This window comes from Ammospiza nelsoni, chromosome 1 (assembly GCF_027579445.1).
Source record: "Ammospiza nelsoni isolate bAmmNel1 chromosome 1, bAmmNel1.pri, whole genome shotgun sequence".
In the NCBI taxonomy this organism is placed as follows: Eukaryota; Metazoa; Chordata; class Aves; order Passeriformes; family Passerellidae; genus Ammospiza; species Ammospiza nelsoni.
The window spans coordinates 89,754,037-89,778,258 of record NC_080633.1 but is presented as its reverse complement, the minus strand read 5'-3'; the positions used below and the strand labels follow the sequence as shown (position 1 = coordinate 89,778,258).

The following is a 24,222-nucleotide window of genomic DNA, read 5'->3' as shown; positions in this document are numbered from 1 at the left end:
CAAACAATGTGGCAGGTGATTTATAGCTTTTGCATTGTGACTTTGATCATTAGATTTCAAAGCAAGCTAGGACAGAGTGGGCAATAAAACTAGTAATGTTAGTCCTAGTATGGATGGGGGAGGGGGGTTTGGGGAGGGCTTTGTTTGTTTTTCTACTTTCTTCTGATGAATTGGTTCAACATGAGTGTTTGTGCTCTTTTTTTTTAGAATTCTGTTCAGGTATTTTCAGTCTCTGTCATTTGGGCATCTGTGCACATGCCAAGTAATAGCAAAGAGAAAATAACTCTTTTCTTAGCCTGTAGGCCAGAGTTTTGTTCTGTTACACTACAGACTATGATACTTTTTCTAGCACCAAAATCTTCAGTGAAAATACTCATACTTAACAAGTGTTTCTGGTCATTGTCAGTGTTCCAATAAATAGAATTATTATTGGAGGGCAAAAAAGAGGCAAAATCACAGATGAAGAAAAATGTTTTTCCTATTAGGTAGAACTTTACTTGACATCTTCAGCAACATTTTTTTTACTCTAACTGAACTGTTTTTCCCTGAGAACATTTTTGCTGTAATCAGTTAATAACAGCTTTGAAAATATGTATTTGTAAATAAATTCACATTGAAATAGTTCTTAAAAGTCAACTTTTTTTTTACTTCAAGATAATGATTTTCCCAGAGGGCACTTGCACAAACCGATCCTGTCTAATTACATTCAAACCTGGTAGGTATTATGCTCATTTCTCTGTTCTCTACAGAATGTCCTTGTATCTTCATTTTCTGAAATACCAGTTGCATTTTAATTTGCTTGCTGTTGCAGAAGTTGAGTTAAAAACCTTGCAGTGGGGTGAAATTGGAATATAAATTTTGATGCTACAGGAAGATTGTAATTCTACTGTTGATCAAAACAGTTTCAATCATTCAGGTTTTTTCTTGGCTTCTGAGATGCATATGAACTGGAGGAATAATGTTTCTTCCTGGATCTGTGTTTGTGTCTTTTTGCTTTTGTTTTTTTCCCTTGCCCCCTCCATTTCCTATTTTGGGTCTGTCATGCAGCATTTAGATACTCCTGCTACCTTAAGCTTTGTAGTGTACCTATTTCAGGCTGCCTAGCATTTGTTGCTGTGTTGTATCTGGCTGATCCCTCTCTAACTCTTCTGTGGAGTTGCATTCTGGTGAAAAGTGCGTGAAAATGTTTCCCATGTAACACTGTTACACAGGCTGCCATTTTTTACATAACATCAATGTTCTAAGCTCTTTTCAGTAGGATCACCCTTTTAGTTTATCAGATTAGTAGAGGGTGTAACACTGAACATTGATGCAGCTGTAAATTGCATTTTGTGGAGGGACAAATGCCAGTACTGCAGTAAACCACTAATCTTTAATGTAAACTTGCCTTTGTCACCTAGGTAGGGAGATGGTCAGTGAAGAAGCTTCAGTGAGCAAGGCAGCTGTGAATGTGTTTTTGGACCTCTTAGTTTTCTGCCTAGTTTTTAGTCTTACTGTGTGTTTTGTGTTTTGTTTGGCTTGCAATTTAAATATCACTTAGAATATCATGCAGTGAGTCAGCACTGTGGTTCCTTGCACTGATTCATTTGGCTGAAGGTATCTCAGACTTTTCTCTCAGCTCTTACCTTTTTAGATGACAGAATGGTGATTAGGGAAACACCTACTTCTGTAGCTCTTTGCTCTCCTTCTGTCTCCACCTGAATCCTGACCATGCTTTGAAAGCTGGCCTGAATCCTCCTTGTGAAGCCCTGATTTCCTGCCCTCCCTCTGTGCCATAGAAATTCCAGACACCATGTATGTCATCCTTACATTCTCACTCTATCTTCCTCTGCTCTGGTCTGGTACATGCTGCTGTCTGCCTCTTGACTGTCTCACTTTTACTACTGAAACTTGCATCTGTATCCATGCACTCTTCCAGAAATCCTTTGCTTCAAAATTCCTCACTTATATCATGTTACATCATGTTACTTTAGGTCTGTATTCAAGTTATTTCTATCAGGATGCCTTTCTGCATTCTGGTAACATGGCCTATGCTCCTTACTCTTACTGTACATTTTCTTGGTTTTGTGTTTGTGTTTAAATGGTAGTGTTGTCATCTACCACTCAGCTTTTGTCAGCTTTGGATTATTTCAAAAGTGGCTTAGACTGTTCTTTGAGAACGAGCAGAAGGTACTGCTGGCCTCCAAATCTCTTAAGGATTCTATACAGACCACCTTAATTTAAAGATGTTTATACTCCATAAACAATTATTCCTTTAAAGTTTCAACAGTTATTTTGTAAAGCAAACGTTATGCTGAAAATACAGTGTACTTCAATTATTCAGTTCTTCATTTTAATTGGAATATTAGGGAGACTGTCGTAAATTGTCAAGAATAACATAATTTGAGTGAAACTCTTAATTTCTTCATGAGAGAAAGAGATGTTAAGAGAAGTCTTGGGCAAGATACTTATTACCCTATCTTTTTATTAGAAACCAAGAAAATGCTTAGCAAATGACGTAGAACTTGTGCTGCTTATTTATCAGAACTGTAATTTTCCCATGGAGTGAAGCAATGCTTCTGAATAATAGCTCTAGTTCAATATAGCTCTAGTTCAATTTGTAACTATTAGTTTTCCCATAGCTACAGAATAGAAGTGACAATAATTCTGTTATTTCAGAGATGACAAATTGCTTATAAATTATTGTTGTTCAGATAAAAATAGAAAGCTTCTTTTATATAAGAAAGCCCAAGGTCTTTACCAAAAATATTGTTGACCACAGGGAATAAATGAATTTAACCATCTTGTGCATGCTCATATTTTTTATATTCATTTGTTGAGCTGAATTTGGTACTAAGCTTTGACTTGTTTAAATAACAATATGTGTAAGTGGTAGAGGATAATTTAGATAATGTAAGCAAACATTTTTAATTAGAGGATATACATTATCATTCTCCAGGGTTTGCTTTTTTGATTACTTTTGAGGCTACTTTCAGATCCTGTTTTTTCACCATCAACTACTTCCTATCAGTCTGTTAGTTGTATAGTTTTTTCTTGCTGCAGTAAATTTCATCTCTACCAAATGCACTGTAAATTAATTATGTATTGTATGTGCCTTCTAGGAGCGTTTATTCCTGGGGTTCCTGTGCAGCCAGTGGTTTTACGTTATCCAAACAAACTGGTGAGTTCAGCTTGCAGTGTCCTTGCAATTCAGGGCATTTTCATTGAAGTGCATTATGCAACCTTTAAGGTTTAAAAATTAAAAAATCATTGCTAAGTTATTGTTCGTTAAGCATTTATTCATTAAGCCTCAAGCCATATTAGGGAGTTTTAACTGAGACAGTTTAAATGTTTCTGCTTTGAAAGTTGTTCAGGTTGTTACAAGAAGTACTTGCCAAATGATGAGACAAATGGCAATTTCTGTCCAGGGTCTGTGTTCCTAAGTGCTCCCTGTTCCTGCAGTGTTTGCTGGAGAGTTTTCCTAATGTCATTTATTGCTGGAAGATGTTTTTTCATCTCCTGCCTTTGGGGGTGTTAGTCATGAATTACTGTGACTGCATGAATGGTGTAGGATGATGTGTTGAGGACCTCTGCACCTTTATAAAATCTCATCTTGTCCATTTTACATTCACCATGCCCTTGGCTAAGCAATTAGCCAGTTTGGACTAGTCTTCCAATTTAAATTATGTTCAGGTAAAATGCAGATTATTGAAAGTTTATTTACAATAAATGAAGTTTGTCCCCTCTGAAGTGGAAGTTACTTAGGGAGAGTATGAAGAGTGTCAGAAGTAAAATAAGGACCTGGTCTCTTTTAGTGATGCATGTCACATCAGAAGATCTCTGACTAGTCCATTAAAAACCCCTTGTTCTAAGGAAAGATTTTGTTTCTTCTTGGTACCTGAGTAGGTTACAAATATTTCCATCCACTGTTCTTTCTGTCATTTACTGATGAAACATAAAACATATGCTTGATTTAAAAAAAAGAATCCAAGCAAAGTTAATATACACAGACCACTATTTGCTCTTGGCTGAGTCAAGATGGAATGGCAATCAAATAGTTTGCAGTAACAAACCCAAAAATTATCGTGGCAGATGCTGTGACAAGAGTAGCAGCCTGATATGCTTACATAGTATCAAGTGCATTGTAGCAGGCTGCCTGGGATTTTTCATTACGTAATTGTTGTATTTTCAGGAAGAAAGATTCTTTTCTAAAAATAGTTTGAAGTTTTGATGGCACTGCCATTTAAAATGGCAAACATGCTCATGGCTTATGTCATATTAATATGCCTTGTAACTTTTTGTTAATGTTAAGCCCACAGCAATATAAAGCTATCAAATGTTAATTTGTAAATATCTTCAAAATCCAGGTGCATACTGAAATGTCATTATTGCCTGTAGTACATAATATTCAATGTTTGTAATCTGATAGTGAATGTTCCTAACACTTTACTAACAGAAATTTGTGAGCTTCTAACGTTGAAGTAAAACAATATAAATGTAAATGAAAATTTTTATTTTTATGTTACTGCAAAAATGTCAAAAGAAATTCTAACTATTTATATAGATATCCATTGTGAGCTGGCATGACTTTGTATATGGGACTTAAGTTTTTCCTACTACTTTTGCTTGCTGTAAAACACTTTGTTTTCAGTGCCCGAGTCATTTAGCTTCCTATGATCTAGTTCCTAGAGACCTTCCAGAGGTCTAAGCATTAATGACAGGAGTGATAATTGGTATTACTGCTTTATTTTTACGTTAGCTTGGGGGTTGCAGAAGAGTTGCATCAGAGTTAGAAGGAGGAGAGGCAGAAGGAATATGATGCGGTACACAAAGGTGAGGTTTATTTTGGTTAGGAATATGGAATTAGATTGTTTTGTTTCAGTTATTGAGCTATTCTTATCTCAACCTACAAGGCAAGACTTACTTTTTTTCCCAATTCTCCTGCCCACCCTGGGGGAGGAGGAGTGAGTGAGCAGCAGCTGTGTGGTACTTAGTTGCCAGCTGGGATTAAACCACAACACATGTAAGAACAGAGTAGGGAATGAGAATTGGTTTTCATACGCAAAGATGACATTTTTAGCAAACTTTAAATCTCTCTGGCTTTCTACTTGTTGCCTTGGTTGACTGATGCATATTATAATTTTAGATTTAAAAAGGAACTTCTTAAGATCTTTGCTTAGCCAGTGAACTCCAGATATACCTTGTGTGCAGTCACCCCACTGTGTTTTGCTTGAAGTGCCTGCTCTGATCTGTGCTCAGAGCTTTGAGTTCCACAGTATGGATGAGAACAGTCTTGGATTTGAGTGCACCTGGCTGTTTTGAGAGGTTTTTGGAGATCAGAGCCTGGGGTGAATGTAGGGTTGCACTCTGGAATGTTTATTTCATTGTAGTCTGTTGAAGAGCTAGGGAAAGCAGTGGGCTGTTCTGCAGTGGGCTGAAACTTGGCAAAAGTGAAGAAGTAAATTCAGGGGGTTTTTGCTAGCAAATAAATCTAGTTCTGGTTGCTGTGAAGAGCTCTGTTTTTATATTTTTTATAGAGTTGCTCCCTGAATAGCAGTCATCTTGGGGCTTGTGACTGTTTGTATTAGATGACATCTCTGGTCCTGTATCAGTGATTTTTAGTAGTAATATTTTAATGCATTTCTCTTCTTGATGCATGAGCAGAAAGAACTTTTAAGGCTTAAAATGTTGTTTAGGCCTGACATTCCAAATTTTGCTGCTGGTTGTCTAGATTGGTAATATTTTAGGGATTAGATGCCTGAGAGGTATTACCTGTATTCTAGTTAGAATAAATGCTCTAATGTCTTCACCCATAGGTTCTCTACTGCAATCTTTTTTACAATTTTTTACTTCTTTCCCTTGTTTCTTCATTTGACTTTTCTGTCAGAGTGCTGTTACTTATGAAATGATGAAAATATATAAACTATATACCTGTTTAGATATCACAGAGCCCTTTAAAATGCATTTTATTTCCATATGCCTTCCATGAATAACTGTGCTATTTGATAAGCAGTTTAGCAGCAGCTCTTTTACAGTTTTGGTATATCAGGGTAAACTGAACCTGTAAAAACACAGCCAGTCTCCTGTTTAAGGTTGGCATATGATTCTCAATATCTTCATGTGTCAAATACAAATTCTATGGAAGATGGCTCTTCTGCCTGTTTCCTCCCATGCTGAGGGGAAGTAACAGAGGGGAGAACATTCAAGGTCAGGTTGGATGGAGCTCTGGCCAACAGGATGTAGTTGAAGATGTCCCTGCTCATTGCAGGGGAGTTGGAATAGATAGCCTTAAAAGGTCCCTTCCAACCAAGCTATTGTATCATTTTATGTACTTCCACACAATTTCAAGTATTCATTACTTGGATACAGTATTTTCAAAGAATGCTGTCAAAGGGAATGTTGTCCAGAAGCGCAAGCTGGTAGCTGTGGTAAATATAAAAGGTAAGTTAGTTATGTAAGGAAAATCCTACTTCCCTTTGTATGTTTTTATCATAAAGATATTGGTTATGCTGGTAGAAGTCTCTTATAACATGGATCTGCCTCTTGCAGATCAGAATCCCTTTTTCCCCTAGCCATTGCCCTGGCCATTATCCCTGATGCATCCTGATGCTTCAACGAAAAAAAGCATGCCTGTCAACTATGACATTTTCATTGGGAATTTCTTGCAGGACTGTTGATGGCTTACTTGAGTTTGACTTGCCAGCTAGCCAGCACGAGGCTGCATTCTGAAAATACCTGTGCCCTGTTCAATGACCCAGACACTTTCATGGAGATCACATTTTTCTTTATCTCACTCTGTGCCTTTGCAATTTAGAGAGCTGGATTGGAGATGTGTAGTGCCTGGTGCTCTATAAGGCAAATTAGTCTCTAGATAAGTTATCAGCTATCTACACTGGTTTCTCATGGTTTGTAATGAAAGTTCCTTGTGGGAAAAAGACAAAACCCATAATACATTTACTTGCAGCATTATCAGAGACATCAAAATAGCCAGAAACTGTGTAACAGTAAAACTACCCACATTATAGTTCTAAAATATTACTACATGGAGGTGTGGTTTTTTTAATGCAGATTAATTGATTGCTACAGATAGATTCATCCTTTATTGTATTTTGTTTGATTGAAAATAATTGTTTAATGTCAAGTTTTAAATTTTTAGTGGATCTTTATGATGTGCTGACCCTATTCTCTAAGCTGTTGTTCTATCATTAATCACGTTTTTCACCTTTTATGGATAAGTTTGTTTCCTTTTATTTTTACTTTAGGTGGCTCTAAATGGTAGTTAAAACTTGAGTTAACTTGTTTTTTTTCATGGTCATGGCACATGTGATCACCTGAAATCTCTAGAATGGGTTTGGATGGTAGCATAAAACTGAACTGGAACATGTTCAGTAGGTTGAAAAAATATTTTTCTGATCAGGTTTTTCAGAAACCTGAATTTAATGTGTCTTCTTGTCTTTACAATAATGACTTGAACTCTTTTTCCAAGTTAGAACAGAACTAATTTTTAGGTTTTAGGTCCTTTTTTGTACATTTAAATCACATCTCTTAAGTACTGCAGTCTTTTTCCTGTGCCGATCTTGATATTAGTTAAAAATGGGATGATTTTTACCGTCATGTTCCTACCTGTTATATATTGCTTTACAGGTCTATGTTCCCTTTTTTGCTATTTGCATCTTGTTCACTTCTTTTACTGTGATTTGTCCTCTCTTAGTGCTTCACACAGTGTTCATTTTGGCCATATAGCTGTATAAAAGATGGGCTGATCCCTAACAGGGTTAAGAACTTTTGCAAAGAGAGCATAGAAGTTTCCATGAAAGTTTCTTAGTAATATATTGTCAGCTATGCTGTGTGCAGTGTAAAAAGTTGAATGCACAATAATTAATTGCAAATGTCACACTTCTTTTCATAGGACACAATCACATGGACATGGCAGGGGCCAGGAGCGTAAGTGGTTGATGTTTTATTGCTTTTATCATTGCTTTCGTCACTTCGTGTTTATTTATATGACTTATATGCATATATAGTCAACCAGTTGCTGGTTATTTGATTATTTTTTGAGATTAATTTGTCTTTTATCTATTATTCTCTAATTATACTAATAGTCATTAAGCAGAATCCAGGTGTAAATATTGTACTTCAGCTGCTATGATTCTCTTGGTTTGCAGAAAGAATTTTAGGTTTTTATTTGAAATTTTTTTTAACCAATTGCCTGAAGTAAAACAACTTGCTTCTGCTTTACGCTTGCAAGTTGATTTGGTATCTTACTGTATAAAATCTATGGCTGTTGGTTAAAATTGTTCTACTCTCACAAATATAGTTGACTCACTCAAAAAATTTGGAGATACTGTTTCCATTATCTTGTCTGAATATAATTTCAACCTTTTTTTTAAACAAAATGTTGTTCTAGAGGTTTTTTAGCAAATTCATGCGATATAAGATATTTAAAAAGGCAGTTCTTGCTTGTTTAAAAAAAAGGTTAAACTTTATTTTCTCATTGGGATGTGAATAAAAATTCCAAAATGTTTAGATCAAGAGGAAAACAGCAAATTTTAAACCCTAATTAAAGGAGTGTTGCCTTCTGTGGTTAATGCTTTGTATTGTTTTGAATGTCCTATGTGACATCCTATATTTCAGTAATAATGAGGAAACCATGGGAATTAGCCAAGATTCAAGTAATCTAGAATTTTGTCAATTAAGTTTTGCACTTAGGAACCAGGTCTAATTAAGGACGTGATTTTGGGACTTGAGGAAGTCATCGCTCACTTGCAAAGGTTCAGCTTACAAATGGCTTGTCACTTTGGATGTAGATGAGTCCATGGTTGTGTATAATGTAAACAGACACTGCAGCATTTGCTGCATAAAGGGATTTCTGTTCTCGTGAGCTCCTGCCTCTTCCCTTGCATTTGCACTGCAATTCATGTGAAAAAGTAACTCAGCCATAGAGGAGAAAGGTGAGCAGCTTACTTCCACCTTCGTATCCTAACTGAGGACTCAAGAACACAGAGGAAGACAGAAGAAACCTGTACGTGTCTTGCCTCAGCTCACTGTAGTGTCTAGAAAACCCTTATTCCGAAGTGTTGATCTCTTCTAATGAAGTTAAATTAAATTAAAGCTGAATCAGAATCTGCAGCAGCATGTGATGTTATGCAAATTGACTGGGTCAGTTTAAATTACAGCTTGGCTTAATTAGAATTAATTCTCCTGGGGACCTAAAATGTATTTGTGATGTCTTAGCAGAAAATGCTGTTAAAACTGATAACAGGCTTCCTTTTCTCAGCAAACATATCTTTATGTTTTGGCCTACACTAAAACAGAAATCTGGAAATGTTTCTGTATCTAGGAGTATTCTGTTTGTTTAAAAGTGCTGTAGCCTGTCAGATGGATTGAAAACTTGTCACATGCAAATTTAGTCATTGAAAGTAATGTTTTTACTGCCTTGGCAGTGTTCAGAACAGATCAACTGAGTCTACTTTGATAGCAAAGAATGACCATAGTTGAGCTAGATACAGATTCTGTCTGTTTTAAATTTTCATTTAAATTCAGTGTTCAATCTTTGAGGATTACAGAGATGGCAGAGAGAAAAGTTTACTTGTAACTTATTGGGGGTTTTTAATGCTCTTGAACAAGGACCTAGAAACCAGACTTTCGTGTTTCTCTCAGGAACATAAACTTCAAATTACTCCATTGTTGTTCCTGACTCTTTTCTTTGCCTTGATGTGTTGGAAGCTCAATAAGAAGAAAGCAGGGGGGAAATGTTTTGCAGCCCTACATGGGTGTATTACAAAATGAGTAGGGTTTTGCTCCCGGGGCTGCACTTTATCTGTGTAAGAGGATTTTGGCCTGCCATCCCCTCACAATGATTGACTACTCTAACTACCTAGATACTGTATGAAAATGTGGCTACTTGACACTGCTCCTTAATTTAGGTTTACTAAATCCTTTCCTGGATTTGAACCTTAATGCTTTCTAAGGTCAAGTTGATTCCAGTTATCTTGTATCTTAGGCTATTAAAACACACATACTGCATTTCATTAACAGACTTTGGAAGTATAATGAACTTTGATTCCAAACTGAGGTAATGATAAAATCTCAGTGGTTGCATAATTAATCTTGCCAGCTCTGTGCTGAATACTGCATTTTCTAAAACAGACTTACTCCTCTTTTAACATGTTATGCATATATTACCTTTCACTGTTTGTCTTCCTGTTTTTGAGTATTTTTTAAGATGCCAATTCAGTGTAAACTTTTGTTCCACCTTACAGAATGTAATATATAGAAGTACTTTCAAAGGCCTTTTCTGTTAATTTTTATCTGAATATGATTATACTACAAGTAGGATGCTATGTGAAGACTTTGGAGCATAATGTATTAAAGTTTCACTATATATTTTTTTTTTCTCCATCCTTCCCTATCTTTTTCCCCTTTTAGGTTTGAAATTCTGTGGCTTACTTTATGCCAATTTCACAATTCTGTGGAAATCGAGGTCAGTAAAAAAACCTCCAATGTATTCTGACCAGTTGTAGAATACATAATATTGTACATAATTCTGCAGTAAAAGTTTGTATTCATAACTTGTGTGTTTGTGAAAACAGGTTAAGATACTACTTGTATTTTATACAAATGGCTTCTGTATCTGAAAATACAGTCTAAAAATGGAATAGCAAAATACAATTTTCCTGTTGGCATAAGACTTTTTTTTTTAGTGATTTGAATTGAGTAGATAAATTTCTAGCTCACTTTAAAAAGTTTTTTGTGAACAAATTTCTTGTCTTCTAATGGCCTGATTGCTCTTTCAAGTAGTGTACCAGCTTTGTATGTTAGACATTCAAGTGTGTGAATGCTGATGTATGAACTAAGAAATGACTTGTAGAGAAAAATTGGAGGTAGTTTCTTACAGGCCATATAAGTTATTGAATGTCTGGCTAATTTTTTTATTAGGCTGCACAGTTCAGAATGTGAAATAGGAAAACACAGAAAATCTATCTATATTCTTAACTTTATTTTGAGGAAAATACTGTAATTTTGAAGCTGAACACTATTGTAGTGAAAACATGGAAACAATTATAGCCTTTCCTTTCAACTTGTTGTCCCTAATGCATTTTACACAGAGTAATTACATTTTTGTGGACAATTACAGTATTTGAAGTGTGTCATATAGGATGTTTGACAGATGTTCTGCAATTCTTTTGCTTTTTGAATAATGAAGCAGCTATTTAGGTCTGACAGATGGAACTGATGGCAGGGTAAATCAGTAGGAAGAACTATTACATGTTTGCATACACTGTGTTACAACAGTAACATATATTGCATGCTGATCACTGTTCTCTGATCATTGCTCTGTTTGCTTATTTTTGCAATCAATTATTCTTAAAATTAATGAATATGCAAAACACCAGCCACTCAATAGTTGTATGTATTGTAGAAATTTGTGGTTTGTGTTATCAATTCAGTTGGACAAAAACAAATCTGATTTCCAGAACAGTGGCCTGTGTTTTGCAGAAGGGCCAGGGAGTGACTTCCTCACTCAGAGCTGAGACAAACCAGCTTGTTGGCAGGATTTTTACCCTTTCTCAGGAGCATGGTTTTCTGCCCTAGGCAAGTGAAATGGGTTCTTTCACACAGGAGTGAACACTGCGGAGTTTTCTTGATTTTTGAGGCAGCAGCTGCTAGCAGATGTTGGGTTTCTGTAGCTCTTACATAACAAGCTATGATCTTTGGTAGTTCTTGGGGGGGGGGAAAAAGCAAACTAACTACCGACCTTCTGAAATACTCCATACTGAAGCAGTAGTTGGCAGAAGATAGAGGAGTAGACCTGTTTGCAAGGTTGCTCTCAAGTATGAGGCAGAGTAATGCCTCAAGGCAAGTATGAGGCTGTGTTAATGTGAATGGCAAAACAAATGTGTTTGGGTATCAAAGTTTTGAAGTTAAAATGCAGATGGGAGTGAAACAATGTTGATGCCTGGATGACATGGATACTACCTGGATAACTGTAGACTAATTAGCATCAACATAGTTAAAAATTATTTACTTCTGACCACTTCCAGATGCCTCCTTCTTGTGTCAGTTCTCTAGACTTTCCCAGGTTATGCAGCTTTTGGTACAGGAGATTCCAGCTCAAATGCTGTCAAGGCTGTTCTGGAGCTGTAGCAGTTGAATCTGGTTTTGCAAGGAAGTGCAGTGAGGACTAGTAACATATGGGAAAAATTGGTTGTTTGTGTTCAAAGTCATATTGTTCCTCTGGTCTCTGAATTTTGTTGGTGGATATTCCTGCTCTGTTCAATCAGCACAGATACTGGCAAAAACCTAGGAGCCTGGATACCAGAGTTACTGCTGATGATTCAATAACTCAGGGAGACCTATAACAAAACAACACAACGTCAGAGGTTTGGGGTTTTTTTGATTAAATGATAGCCAGTAAGATTTACCAGCCAGCAATCAGGATCCAAATTTAGCTAGTCTGGCTTCTCTGCATATAATATATGTTCTGACATGTTCTGTGTGTCATCCAGTGTCACTACAAAATAAAATCTATGTAAGTTTTATAATAGGTTTCTGTAAATATTTGCCCATCCTCCCATCTTGTACTTAAAAATGGCATGCTGGCAATGTGAAGAAGAAAGGATGTGTGATCATCTGCACATGTAGTTTGTTTTGGCTCATGTCTGTTTGTTTTACTGACCTGTCAACTTCAGTGTTTGTATATCCATGACAGTCTGCAGCAGCAGTTCTTCTCTTGGTTTTGTTAGTGATATTGAAATGATTATGTTGTTTATGTTGAGTTAGGCACAGACATGCAGAACACCTCTGAAATCACCTCATATTCAAACTTCTGCTGTGTTTGGACACATTACTTAATAGCCATTTGCAACTCAAATAAATGGAATGAGGTTTGGAAGTTGAAGGAGCAGTCTTTCCATCTCTGTTAACTGCACAGTCTTTGTGGTTTTGTGTATTACATGAGGCTGGTGTACCTGCTTGTAATGTAAACTTAAAAGACAGGAGTCATGTGTTTTCAGCTGCAGTGGTGCATGTAGGAAAAACTCCAAAACTCAAAATAAATTCAATATTTGTCCTTTACATGAAACAGATGAATGTCCAACAGGAGTGTTTGGGTACTGTTGATCATACAGTTATGATCAGTAACTTTAAAAACACAGCTAATTTTAAAACACAGTAATTTTAAAAACACAGCTAGCTTTGTGGTTATTGAGAAGTGTTTGCTGAGATTATGAACTTTAAAATAAAGACTAACAACTTTACCCAGTTGTTACTTTCTGGTTTAAAGACCAGTGTGAAATTTCTGGGTCATAATTTCCATTTTCCCTTCCCATAGGTAATTATATGTACTGCATCTAAGCTTCTTGCAGCTTTTTTTCTAATACAGAAGCTTTACACAGGATTGTGAGCATTTTGCTCACTTAGTGCATAAATTATCTCACTGTGCTGCACTACTAAGAGTTGTGTGTCTGGTACTGACTAGGAGTGGTGATCAGAGTGATCCTCTCTTGTTCCTCCCATCTGGGAAGTTTGTCATTTGGCAGAAGGAAATGTTTTGAAGGTTTTTATTGGTGAGATTGGCCGTGATCTTGGGGCTTACATAATTTTTCAATGGACACTTAAAAACAGCTTTAAATACTGGAAGATATTTTAATGTAGGCCATGCCATTCTGAAAGCTGCCCTTTCTGTGGTGGGTCTCCAGCAGCTCTGGTTTAATTTTCCACTTTCCAACATCAGCTATTCTGTGGTTCTCTGGTCATCTGCATTCATTTAGATTTTTTTATTTCAATGGAGCATTAATGGCTTATGTCCAATTAGAAGGAAAAAAGTTTCAAAACATCTAACAGCAGAAAATAAAAACACTTTTCCTGTGTATATTAGGCAGTCGTACATGATTTCAAAATGTGCAGGGGGAACAGTAAATACCTGATGTCCTTAAAATTTGGATTCTTAATTTTTAAGTTATAAAACAATATTCCTGTTGCATGTGCTTTTTTTTGGTTATCTGAAAAGAGCTGAACAATACAGAAGGTAAGTGAGGTTTATGCAAGAAAGTGCTAATATTTCTAAATTATTTTAAAATTCTGAGTCCCACTTAGGAAATGAAGATAAAACTCTACTTGGATTCCGTGTGGTGAGAAATGAGCAGAGTCAGTGTTATATGAATTTCTAGAAGTATGACATATGCTTAAGCATTTAAAAGTTTAATTTTTAATATTTTCTGTAGTCTTAATGTAATTTTCTGAGTAACAACAAACTGTATACAATTTTCACGATAGTGCTGTAAGAAATTGTTTAAAATGTTAAATATTTTGGTATAATTCAGTTCTCTGTATGCAGTTTCTACCCGTGTACATTCCTTCAGAAGAAGAAAGAAAAAACCCAGTATTGTATGCCAATAACGTCAGGCGTGTAATGGCAGAGTAAGTATGTTGTAATTCTGTGTAAAAATAGATCTGTGATTTTAAATTTAGAAAATATCATGAAATCAAGTTGGTGTGGTTGTCTGCCTACAAAGAACCTTGTAGTCTGCAGGAGTGTCTGCAAGACCTTTTACATAGCAGTTACTTTCCCCTCTGAAGCAGGCCAGGGAGCCACAAATACAGCAAGAACTGTTGGAGTTGATGGGTTTGGAATATTTCTTTTTCTGTTGGTTCTTTTGGGGGTTTTTAACATGCCTTCATATAAAAAGCCAGTTCTGCTTGCTCCAGTGGGTATTTAGTCTTTTGGGGAAAGGGCATGGTGGAATTTTAGGAAAGTTATGTAACTGAATTTTGTGCTATTGGGGTTGCATTTTAAGCTGTGACTGTTTTAATGAGGTTAAGAATAGTTTCATGTATTCATTGTTCGCCAGTAGTATTTCAAACAGTAAAATGCAGTGAAGTGGCTTTATTTCCATTGGAAACAGAGAATTGATACAATGTAAATTATTTGAAGTTAATGTTTATGTGAAGACAGTTAAAACACTTGTCCATAGGGTATAATAAAGGCAACATTTAATACTTTCACTCTTGTTGCATTTTTATTCATGTCTTTTTCATTTATTTTTTTGTTCTTTCAGTAAATCTTCCATTAGTCAGTAGATAACTCCTTTCCATATTTACAGTGAACCCTCAGGCTTGTGATCACTAATAACTCTTGAGAGGTTTATGTATCTTCCTAATCCTGATTTTGAAAGAACTTGTGAAATCATAATTTCCTTTGTGTAACTTCTCTTCCGTTTCCTATTTAAGCCAAAGGCCAGTTTGTAGGTAGTAACTGAGAATTCTTGTCTGCTTGAACCCAGGTCTGTGAGTTTCCTTAAGGATGCTGAGACAATAATATAACAATAGATCCATTGTACAAAAGGACATTTCTCAAAGGAGAAAAGAACAAAAGGACCTGTTTGAATCATCCTGTCTTGGAGTCAAAAATCTTTGAGGCACTGGCCTCAAAGACTTTTGTTGTTAATTAAAGACCATCACCTGGCAAGTGCTGTCCTCAGACTTAGTGTGGAAGGCCAGATTATTAAATCTTCATTCTGAACTCTGCTCCAATCACATAACAGAGATTGTGTGCTATAAGGAAAACTTTTGAAAGCCTACAAAAGTTTACAACAACTGGCATGTTGCAAGCCTTCCTCTCTAAGTGTGCTTAGGAGGAAAATCATGATTATGCTTCTCCCTCCCACCCCTGAAGAATTAAGCATTTGTGGTCACAGAAGAGGAGTGCAGATCTAACAGGAAGACTGTCAGAACGAGATATGTCAAAAATTACTTTGGAATGAAGCAGGGGCTGTAGATGCTGTGTTAATGTGAATGGGGAAACAAATGTGTTTGGATATTAAAGTTTTGAAGTCAAAATGCGGATGGGAATAAACCAGAATGTAGATGCCTGGATACCATCATAACTGTAGACCAAGTAACATCAACATAGTTAAAAATTGTTTACTTCTGACCACTTCCAGATACCTCCTTCTTGTGTCAGTTCTCTGGGCTTACTCATGCAGCTTTTGGTGCAGGAGATTCCAGCTCAAATGCTGTCAAGGCTTTCTGGAGCTGTAGCAGTTGCAACTGAAGTACCTTGGGTGCTGTTTGGTGGTAGCATTGCACTCTGCATTGCTGGATAAAGGACAATATTACTGTTTCATCTAGATTTTTTTGAGGATTGACTTAGTGGCAGTGTAGCATCTTATTGTCAAGAGATCCTTCTGGCATCTCTTTAGGTGTCTTCTTACTCCTCCTCCCCATTATTTTTCTCAGGCAGAAGTGCCTAATTCTACTGGATATTTTACAGCATCAAAGGTGGCACTCCCAGGTAATAATGTATTTGTGAGTCTAGAACCAGTGTTGTGGAAACCTTGTGTCTTGCTCTTGGTTTCAGAGGGAGTTGATAGAAGTTACTGAGTGAGCAATAGATACAGTTTCTCCTCTTGAAATTGTTTGTCTTCACAATAATCTTAATTTGTGAACAGCTTCTATTTAGCATTGAACGCAGCATTTGACAAGACATCTGTATCTTATGCTGCTTCTGCTTGTTGACTCTCTGAAGAATTTTTGGTTTATCCATATTTGACTAGCTTTCCTGTGGGTGGCCACAAATGTGAGTGATGGTGGTCTCTACTCAATTTTTTTTTATATATATATATATATGTAAGTGAACACTAAATATTTTGTTAAGGAGGTGCTGTCATTCATGGAGGTTTGCTTCTTTAGCAAACTTTGCACATTGGATAAATTTACTTGCCCAAAAAGTGAATGCCAAAGTGTGCCTGTGGTATCAGAACTGGAATTATTAATACAGGATAGCCACTGTTGCTGAATGTGCTTGCCATCCTTTGGGTAATTTTTTTAATTTGCATAAAAAGTATGTGCAGAATAGATTCATCTGCTGTTTAAAATATTGTCCCTACTTATATCTTAAAGATATGCTTCACATTTAATTTTCTCATAAAACTCATTTTTGAGTGAGTCTGTCTTGTTTGGGCTTTCTGGCCTTGTTCTGGCTCCTACTCAGTTTAGTCAATGCTCGTGTCACCCACCAAGTGCTATCAGGAGCTGTGTTTAGAGTCACTTTCAAATCACTGAAAATGTTGAGTGCTTTTAAATATGGCATCAGTCACACCTAGTTCTTTAAAATCAAAAAATAAAGTGTTAATTCATTTCATAAAGTGTTAATTCATTTCATGTGTTCTTTATTGGCTCTAACAAAACTCTGAAACCACCCTACTAGTAAGTAATGCCATGTAGGTAAATATTATATTGCCTTACTTTTGTATTACTTAAACAAAATCATCATTTTGGTCTTCATGTGCATAACCTATTATCATCTTATGTTGATGGTAGCCAACCAACTGTGTTTGGTCTGTTAATTTCTTGAGTTCCACAGTTTCTTCTATATTTTCTACTGGAGTGTCAAACATTCTGGCCCGTGGTTTTTTTGGGGGGTTTTTTTAATCTTCAAATTAATAAGTAATAGTTTACTGGAACTATGTTAGTGTTGTAAAATTGCCAGCCACTTGAAACTTCAATCCCAGCTTTTCCAGAACTATTAGGAACAAATCTCTTGACCTTGTAAGCACAAGTATTTATTTCTAAAAATTTCTCAGTGCTAGAGGAAATATCTCTATCGCTCTTAGTGCATTGGGAAATACTTTCTTTTATTCATAAGATTTGTTGTCTTAATTGTTTCCTAATGTAATATTGCACGTGACAGAAGAGTTTTTTTCCTGATGACAATTTTCCTATCCTTAGCTAGTAGTTGGTTACATTATTTTTTGTATTTTCTCTTATGCATTAAAAAGTCTTACGCTTCTTAGCTGCATCAACTTCAAGTTTTTACCTTTCTATGTTGTTTTGCTGCATCATAGTTCTTAATTTACTGATAGCTATTTAAAGAATTATTTGTTTTGTGGTTTGTTTGGAGTATTTCCCCCCTAAAGAAAATATATTAGTTGCCTCTTTTTATTGTGGGGCTTTACCCATTTGCTACTGTTCTTAAATGCCTAATTTTCATGAGCAGCTGTACTCTGAAAGACATCTCTTAGTTGTACTCAAAGTACTATTTAGGGTATATAAATTTGGTTTGACGGAAAAAGTAGATAACTTTTACTGCCACTTTGAGGGGAAAACCAAGTTTGTTACCCTGCTGCTCTTTAGGACTCAGATATGTTTGAAAGAAGTATGTCAGCAGCTTAGCTTTTAGTTAGCTGCAAAAATTCATTTTGTACATAGATAAGCCAGTGGTAGTGAGGGCAGCTGATTGTGAAAATCTGCACTGCAGGTTCTTTGTGCAAGTCTAAAGTAACCTCAGCTGTAATTACAGATATAAGCTGACTAGATGATGATACACAGACCCACAGGTCACTTAATTACATGCAAACACAATTTTCCTTTAGTTTTAGTTTCTCTTAAAGACTGTCTTCAAAATAGGGAAGAATTTGGTTAGGTGGTACAGTTGGGGGGAAAAATGAAAAACAAATTATTGCAAATTTGTTAGATTTTTTTTGCATGTGGCAGACGTTAAGCCTGAAACTTGATGGAAACCAGAAACCTTTGGCCCTTTGTTTTTCAAAACTGTAAGCACCTCAGAACTTAAGTTCTTTCAGTACTCCTGATTTGAGCATTTTGTTTTCCTAGGTCTTTTGAGTGTTAAACTGAGCACTGTAATAACATGTGTGTGACACTGTCCAGGAGTTCTGAAGTTTCATTTTTGGTGAGCCCAGAAAGGCAGCCTTCCTGTAGAAATAGCAAAATGTTACAGTCCAGTTTGCATTTTTCCAGTAATTTTGTCTGTCTTCCTCACAGAAACATTTAAAGACATATTTTTATATTTGCAGTAGCTGCTGAAATTGATTAAAGTGCAGCATGTTAGACATGGAACTTGAAACATCTGCCTTCCTGATGTTTTCTGTCAGGTGCTTGCCAGGATCACTTTCCCTGTGTTGGAGCATGTCATACAGTTAAAGCACTGACTTAACAGCTTGACATATGAGCATTACATTTTGCTTTTGAAAAATGAGTACTTTTATCCAGCATGCTGGTGAAGGCAAAAAACAGAAGTAGTCTTCTGTGTCCGTCTTCCCTTTTGTCATCTTCTACACAGTCAAAATCAGGGTTTTTTTTCTTGCAAGCTCTGGCAGCATCAAAATGTGTTCTTTGCCAATATATGTGATAGAGTAATGCTAATTGCAGAAGAGTAGCCTTGAAGATGGGAGTTTGCAGTAGCTTACTGGTCTGACTCATGGCTATTTGCTGTATTCAGTGGCCTGTTGAATCCACCTTTGGAAAAACTGCTGTGTTTTGTGCCTGTGCTGTCTGAAATTTCCTTGTGTGATTCTGCACAGGTTCTGTTTGGATGCTCAGCATTCAACTTTGAAATCCAAACTGGGTTTTTGGCATTTTTATACCATTAAAGGCATAAGCATCAGTATAAGTGGAATTACTGTAGTGCTGGAGTTAACAAGTGTCCATTGGAAGCATTGATGGTGAAGGGTCTAGAGAGCAAATAATGTCAGAAGTGGCTGAGGGAGCTGGGGCTGTATAGCCTGGAGAGAAGAAGGCTCAGGGGGATCTATAACTGCCTGAGAAAGGAGGTTATTCCAAGCTGTAGATTCGCCTCTTGTCCAGCACAGCCAGTGATAGGATGAGAGAAAATGGCCTCAAGCTGCTCTAGGGGAGGTCCAGGTTGAACATCAGGAAGAATTTCTTCATGGAAAGTGTTAAATATCAGAATGGGCTGCCCAGGGAGATGTTTAGGAAACAACTGGACGTGACACCATGGTTTAGTTGAAAAGACAGTGATCAGTCAAAGGTTGGACTTGATCTCATAGGTCTTTTCCCAACCTAAAAATTCTGTGCATTGTTTGGGTTTCACGCCATAAACAAAAATGGAGATGAGATACATTGTGCACTCTGTTCATTTTTGTGAATACTATGAGTGTGGCAAGTGAAAAACATAGTCACAGAACAGGGTTAACTGTGCGCCTTCTTGCTACATTTAGTTTCTCAAGGAAGAAATAAATTTTTTAAATGTTAAGTAATACTTTGCAACACTCTGGTTTTTGAATGCTGACAACACCAGGAGAACCTCCTCTGTTTTTTAGCCCTTGAAGATTTGTGATGTGCAAGTCTACAAGGTCAACAATTACAGGACCCAATTTCAAACAACATCAGGCAGAAATACAGTCATTGGCAACTTCTTTTTCTGTCTAAAAATTAAACAGTTATGAGATAATAGATTCCTTATGTGAACTTCAGACTCATGACTGGACCTTCTTTTGCCTGGAGAATGTCACAAAGTAGTAGTCTGAGGAGAGAAAAGGGACTATCTTCTCTGGCCTTCCAAAACTAAATAGTTGGCAGCGCTTCAGTTGGGAAAGGATGGGAAAAAAAGAGAGTGGAGGGTTGTTTTGAAGGTTAGGAAAATCCCAGTGTTCTGAAAAAGCATACTAAAGGAAGTCTTAGTTTTCATAGCAGGAGAGATGGAAAGCACTCAACAGTAGATCAGCTAAAAGTAAAAAGAGTAAGTCTTTAAAATGTGCAAAATTGTGGCATTCATTACCAGATAGATAAAATTACTTCATCAGAGCTGAGATATACTGTGAAAAACATGTGGTTAATGAGTGATTCTAAAACATAGTGGTACAAAAGGTCTCTGGTTCAGGAAGTTTGTGTACTACTGATGACTAGATTAGATGACTACTAATAATTGGAGTTATTTGTCCACTGTGTTTTGTGTGTCTTTTTGCTGAACATCCAGTAATGAAGAAAAATACCAAATTACATATTTGGTACTTTTAGATAGAATCCTAATGTTTTCAGCACGCGATAAAGATTATAGCTGATTTAAGGGAGTTTTTCTGAGCAGCCTGTGGAATGTTCTCTTGATTAGTTCATAGTTCTGCTTATGAACAATGTAAAACATTTTGAGAATCTTTTTGTTGAAATGTAGATTCCAAATGTCACAATATTGCCTGTACTATTTTTTCTCACTTTACATAATATTCCAGCAGTCACATTCTGTTTTATGTTTGGCATTTTGCATGCATAGTGGATTGGTATGCAGAAAATGAGGAAGTTAATAATTCATCTTATATTATGACTGCACAAATGTTAGACATAGAGAGCTGTTTGGTATAAGACATCAGGATATAACAAGTATAACTTGTGTTTCTCAGATTGGGTTTGCAGGAAAGCTTTTGGGGTTTTGTTTCATTTGAGTTTATTATTTTCAAGCAACTTGCTGACTTGGAAACTTGATGTAGTGTGATGTAATGATAGGTAAACAGCCAGCATCTTGGGGAGGGCAGGGAAGGGAAAAGTCTCAAGGTATGTCAAGCGACACATTCGTATCAGGCCATTTAAATCTGCAGGACTTTTTAAAAGGCTAGGCTCACATTAGCTGAGTGTGAAAGTAGAGGTAGTTTGAAGAAAAGAGGGGGGGAAATCTTTCAAATGAAGATATGGGAAAAGTTGTTTTATTTTTAGTTTATTAAGAATACGGGATTGTACGTGTGATTTGCATCTCAAATTGAAATGATCTTTTTTTTCCCCAATTGAAGTAGAAAAAGATTGCCCTGGAGGATGAGTTAGAGTAGTTTGATAACTGGTTCTGTAGAAAATCCTGTGAGTTGCACTTGTACCAAGGCCTTACAGTGAACTCTAATAAGCCGGGCTTCATTCTAAGAAATTAAAAATTTCACAAGTCTTAGCATAAATAATGAACTTTATATATTGCCCAGTTTCAGTTTCTTCAACATTCTGAGCTGAAATCAAGGTCCTTTAAAGCTGCTAGCTCTATACAGCTTGTGATTTGTCTTCTGAACACAAGAGCCCCTTGAACTCTATCTGGCCTTGGCTGATTCTATGATTGAACTTTGCTTTGAGCAAAAGTGTTTCTTTCCTTCCTCACTTCTGACCTTTGTTATTGTGAAAGTCTGGATGTATATGTACTCTCTTTAAGTTCATTTGTTTGGGTTTTTTTTAAGTCCAGCAGCTTGAAAATTACAACAGATGAACCAAAGAAGCTGCTTTTGTCCTTCTAAATCCCATTTTGTGTTTGTGTTGGCATTGAACGTACATGTAGGTATTAATTGTAGTGGGGATTTTCCTTCACTGATAGCAGCAATATAATTCTGGCCCAACTACCATCTCTTTTATAAGGGGTGCACAAAGCTATAAAAATATGCAGGTTGTGTTTCCCCTTGTGGTTTGGCTGAGTCTGAAATTACCCTGGCTTTTGTTTGGAATTTATTTTCTATCTTAAGTTTAGTTTTGATTTTTTTGTTGTTTGTTTTGGGCTTTTTTAAAAATTTCTCTTGGCTAGGCTCCTTCAACATATTCAAGGGCCATTATTTAGCAGTTATTTAAATCTGGCATTGGTGCTGGGCTGGCAGTCAGTCAGGCTTCAACCCTCCCCCCAGGCTGAGTGCTCTGATCTTTGTTAGTCATCTTTCTTTTAATGTGTTGGAACAGCATCTTGCTTTTGGTTTTAACAAGCTATTGTTTCTTGCTTTGGCTTGCCACCTTATGGTTATGTTTTAGCTTATCCATCTTCTCTATTTCACTTGAGAGAATGCTTGAGTTTCTTCTGTTTCTTTAAAGCCTCTCTATTTTAATCGCCACCTTTAATCATTTTCAATTACACTATTTTTTTCTGTCCTTTCAGAATTTAAGTGTCTCACCACTTCTCTGATTTCCTAATATGTCCAACAGAGGAACACTTTACTCTTTCAGTTTCCTTATTTTTAACATGCTTCCCCTTTTGCATGTAGTTCCCCTGTGCTTCAGCTGATGGCCTGTAAGTTCCTGTATTTCTGTTACATGCTATATCTAGCGTGGCCTGGAGAACTGATGAATTTTGGTGTAATGTGCTTGGCTGGGCTAGATCTTTGTGTCATTCTTTTATGGAACTGCTCTGGGTAGTACTGTCTGTAGCATGTCCTTGCTGGAGACAGTTGACATGGATGTCTGTAGGGATGATTGAGTGCAAAAGATGGGAATAGGAAGTAATCTCAACTGGCTGGATAGACTCTGCTTCTTTCATCCACTTCTTTCTCTTCTTTTGAGGAAAATTAATTTTGTGTTGTAAAATACCAGTGATTTCATCTTGTATAATACAGATTACATATATTAATACAGATTATTATAATACAGATTACATGTATTACATCATATATTGCATCTTTCATAATACTGTATGGAATACTATAAAACAGAAGTCTTGACATGCTCACAATACCTGATCTCTAACTCAGGTTGAACTTGGAAATGGATTTAAATCCCCACAGCATGGGGGAGTTCTTCATCTGTATTTTACCATGAGTCTGTGGGGTGAGGTATCACAAAAATCTTGTCCATTCTATTAAGGTGATTTACTGATTTACAAATACTGCTGGACACTTCATAGGGGGAGTGGATTGGTGAAACAAGAACAGATCAAGCAGAGAAAATTTTAGAGGAACGGGATTTAATTGCTTAGATTACCAGTATGAGGCAATCTAATCTTCAACATTCTGCTTGTAAGATGACTTTTCTCTGTACCTAAATAATTTGGTTTAGTGGGCTTTGTCTTTTGTTTCTTTCTCTTTGTTTCTTCTTCTTAGGAAGGGGGAGGCTATTCAGCCAGGATCACTACCTTCAAATTCCTTGTTTTGTGCATAAATAGCTTATAAGTACTATCTGTTTTTTTACCACATTTGGTACTTTGGAGCTTGAATATTTATTAGTGAGGTGTTCTTCCTAAGTGTTTGCCTTTCTCAGCCTCAAAGAGAAGAGAGAAGCCCTGATCAGTACCTTTAAGGTCTGGTGCATGTCCTATATGTCAGAGTCCCTGTACAGAAGAGAACTGGCTTATGTTATTTACCTTGCTATTCAAAGGCCTTGGAATGAGATTCTGAGGAAGAGACTGTTTGACAGAAATTGATTGCATAAGAGGTAACTGCTATTACAGATCAAACTGCTTATAGTAAAGCAGAAAATTGAATGCAGAGTTTTCATCAAAGCCAAAATTAGTGTGGCAGACCTCAGGGTTTTGTATCAGTCTTGCCATTAGTGTATATGAACTTCACATATGAAAAATATTGTTAGTGGTATGGTAGGCAAACTGTAGATGAAAAGAATTAAGGTAACTAAACAAATTTTGTGAAGATTTCATCAAACTAGAAAAAGCTGCATAAAGGAGATAATGCTCCTTACTATGATAAGTAAAATCAAGTATAATAAAAAATGTGGCAGATGAGTAGCTTATATGGAGCTATGTTGGCT

The 24,222-nt window shown here is 36.4% G+C and overlaps 1 protein-coding gene across 1 annotated transcript in view; it reads left to right on the top strand.

The window, feature by feature from the left end:
• The window catches only part of LPCAT1 (lysophosphatidylcholine acyltransferase 1), a 65,720-nt gene that overhangs the window by 18,101 nt on the left and 23,397 nt on the right, over nt 1-24,222 (top strand). The window contains exons 5-9 of the mRNA XM_059487322.1: nt 655-715; nt 3,102-3,160; nt 7,889-7,923; nt 10,408-10,462; nt 14,318-14,400. Of these exons, the coding sequence (XP_059343305.1) occupies nt 655-715; nt 3,102-3,160; nt 7,889-7,923; nt 10,408-10,462; nt 14,318-14,400 (293 nt within the window). The remainder of the gene's footprint in view (nt 1-654; nt 716-3,101; nt 3,161-7,888; nt 7,924-10,407; nt 10,463-14,317; nt 14,401-24,222) is intronic.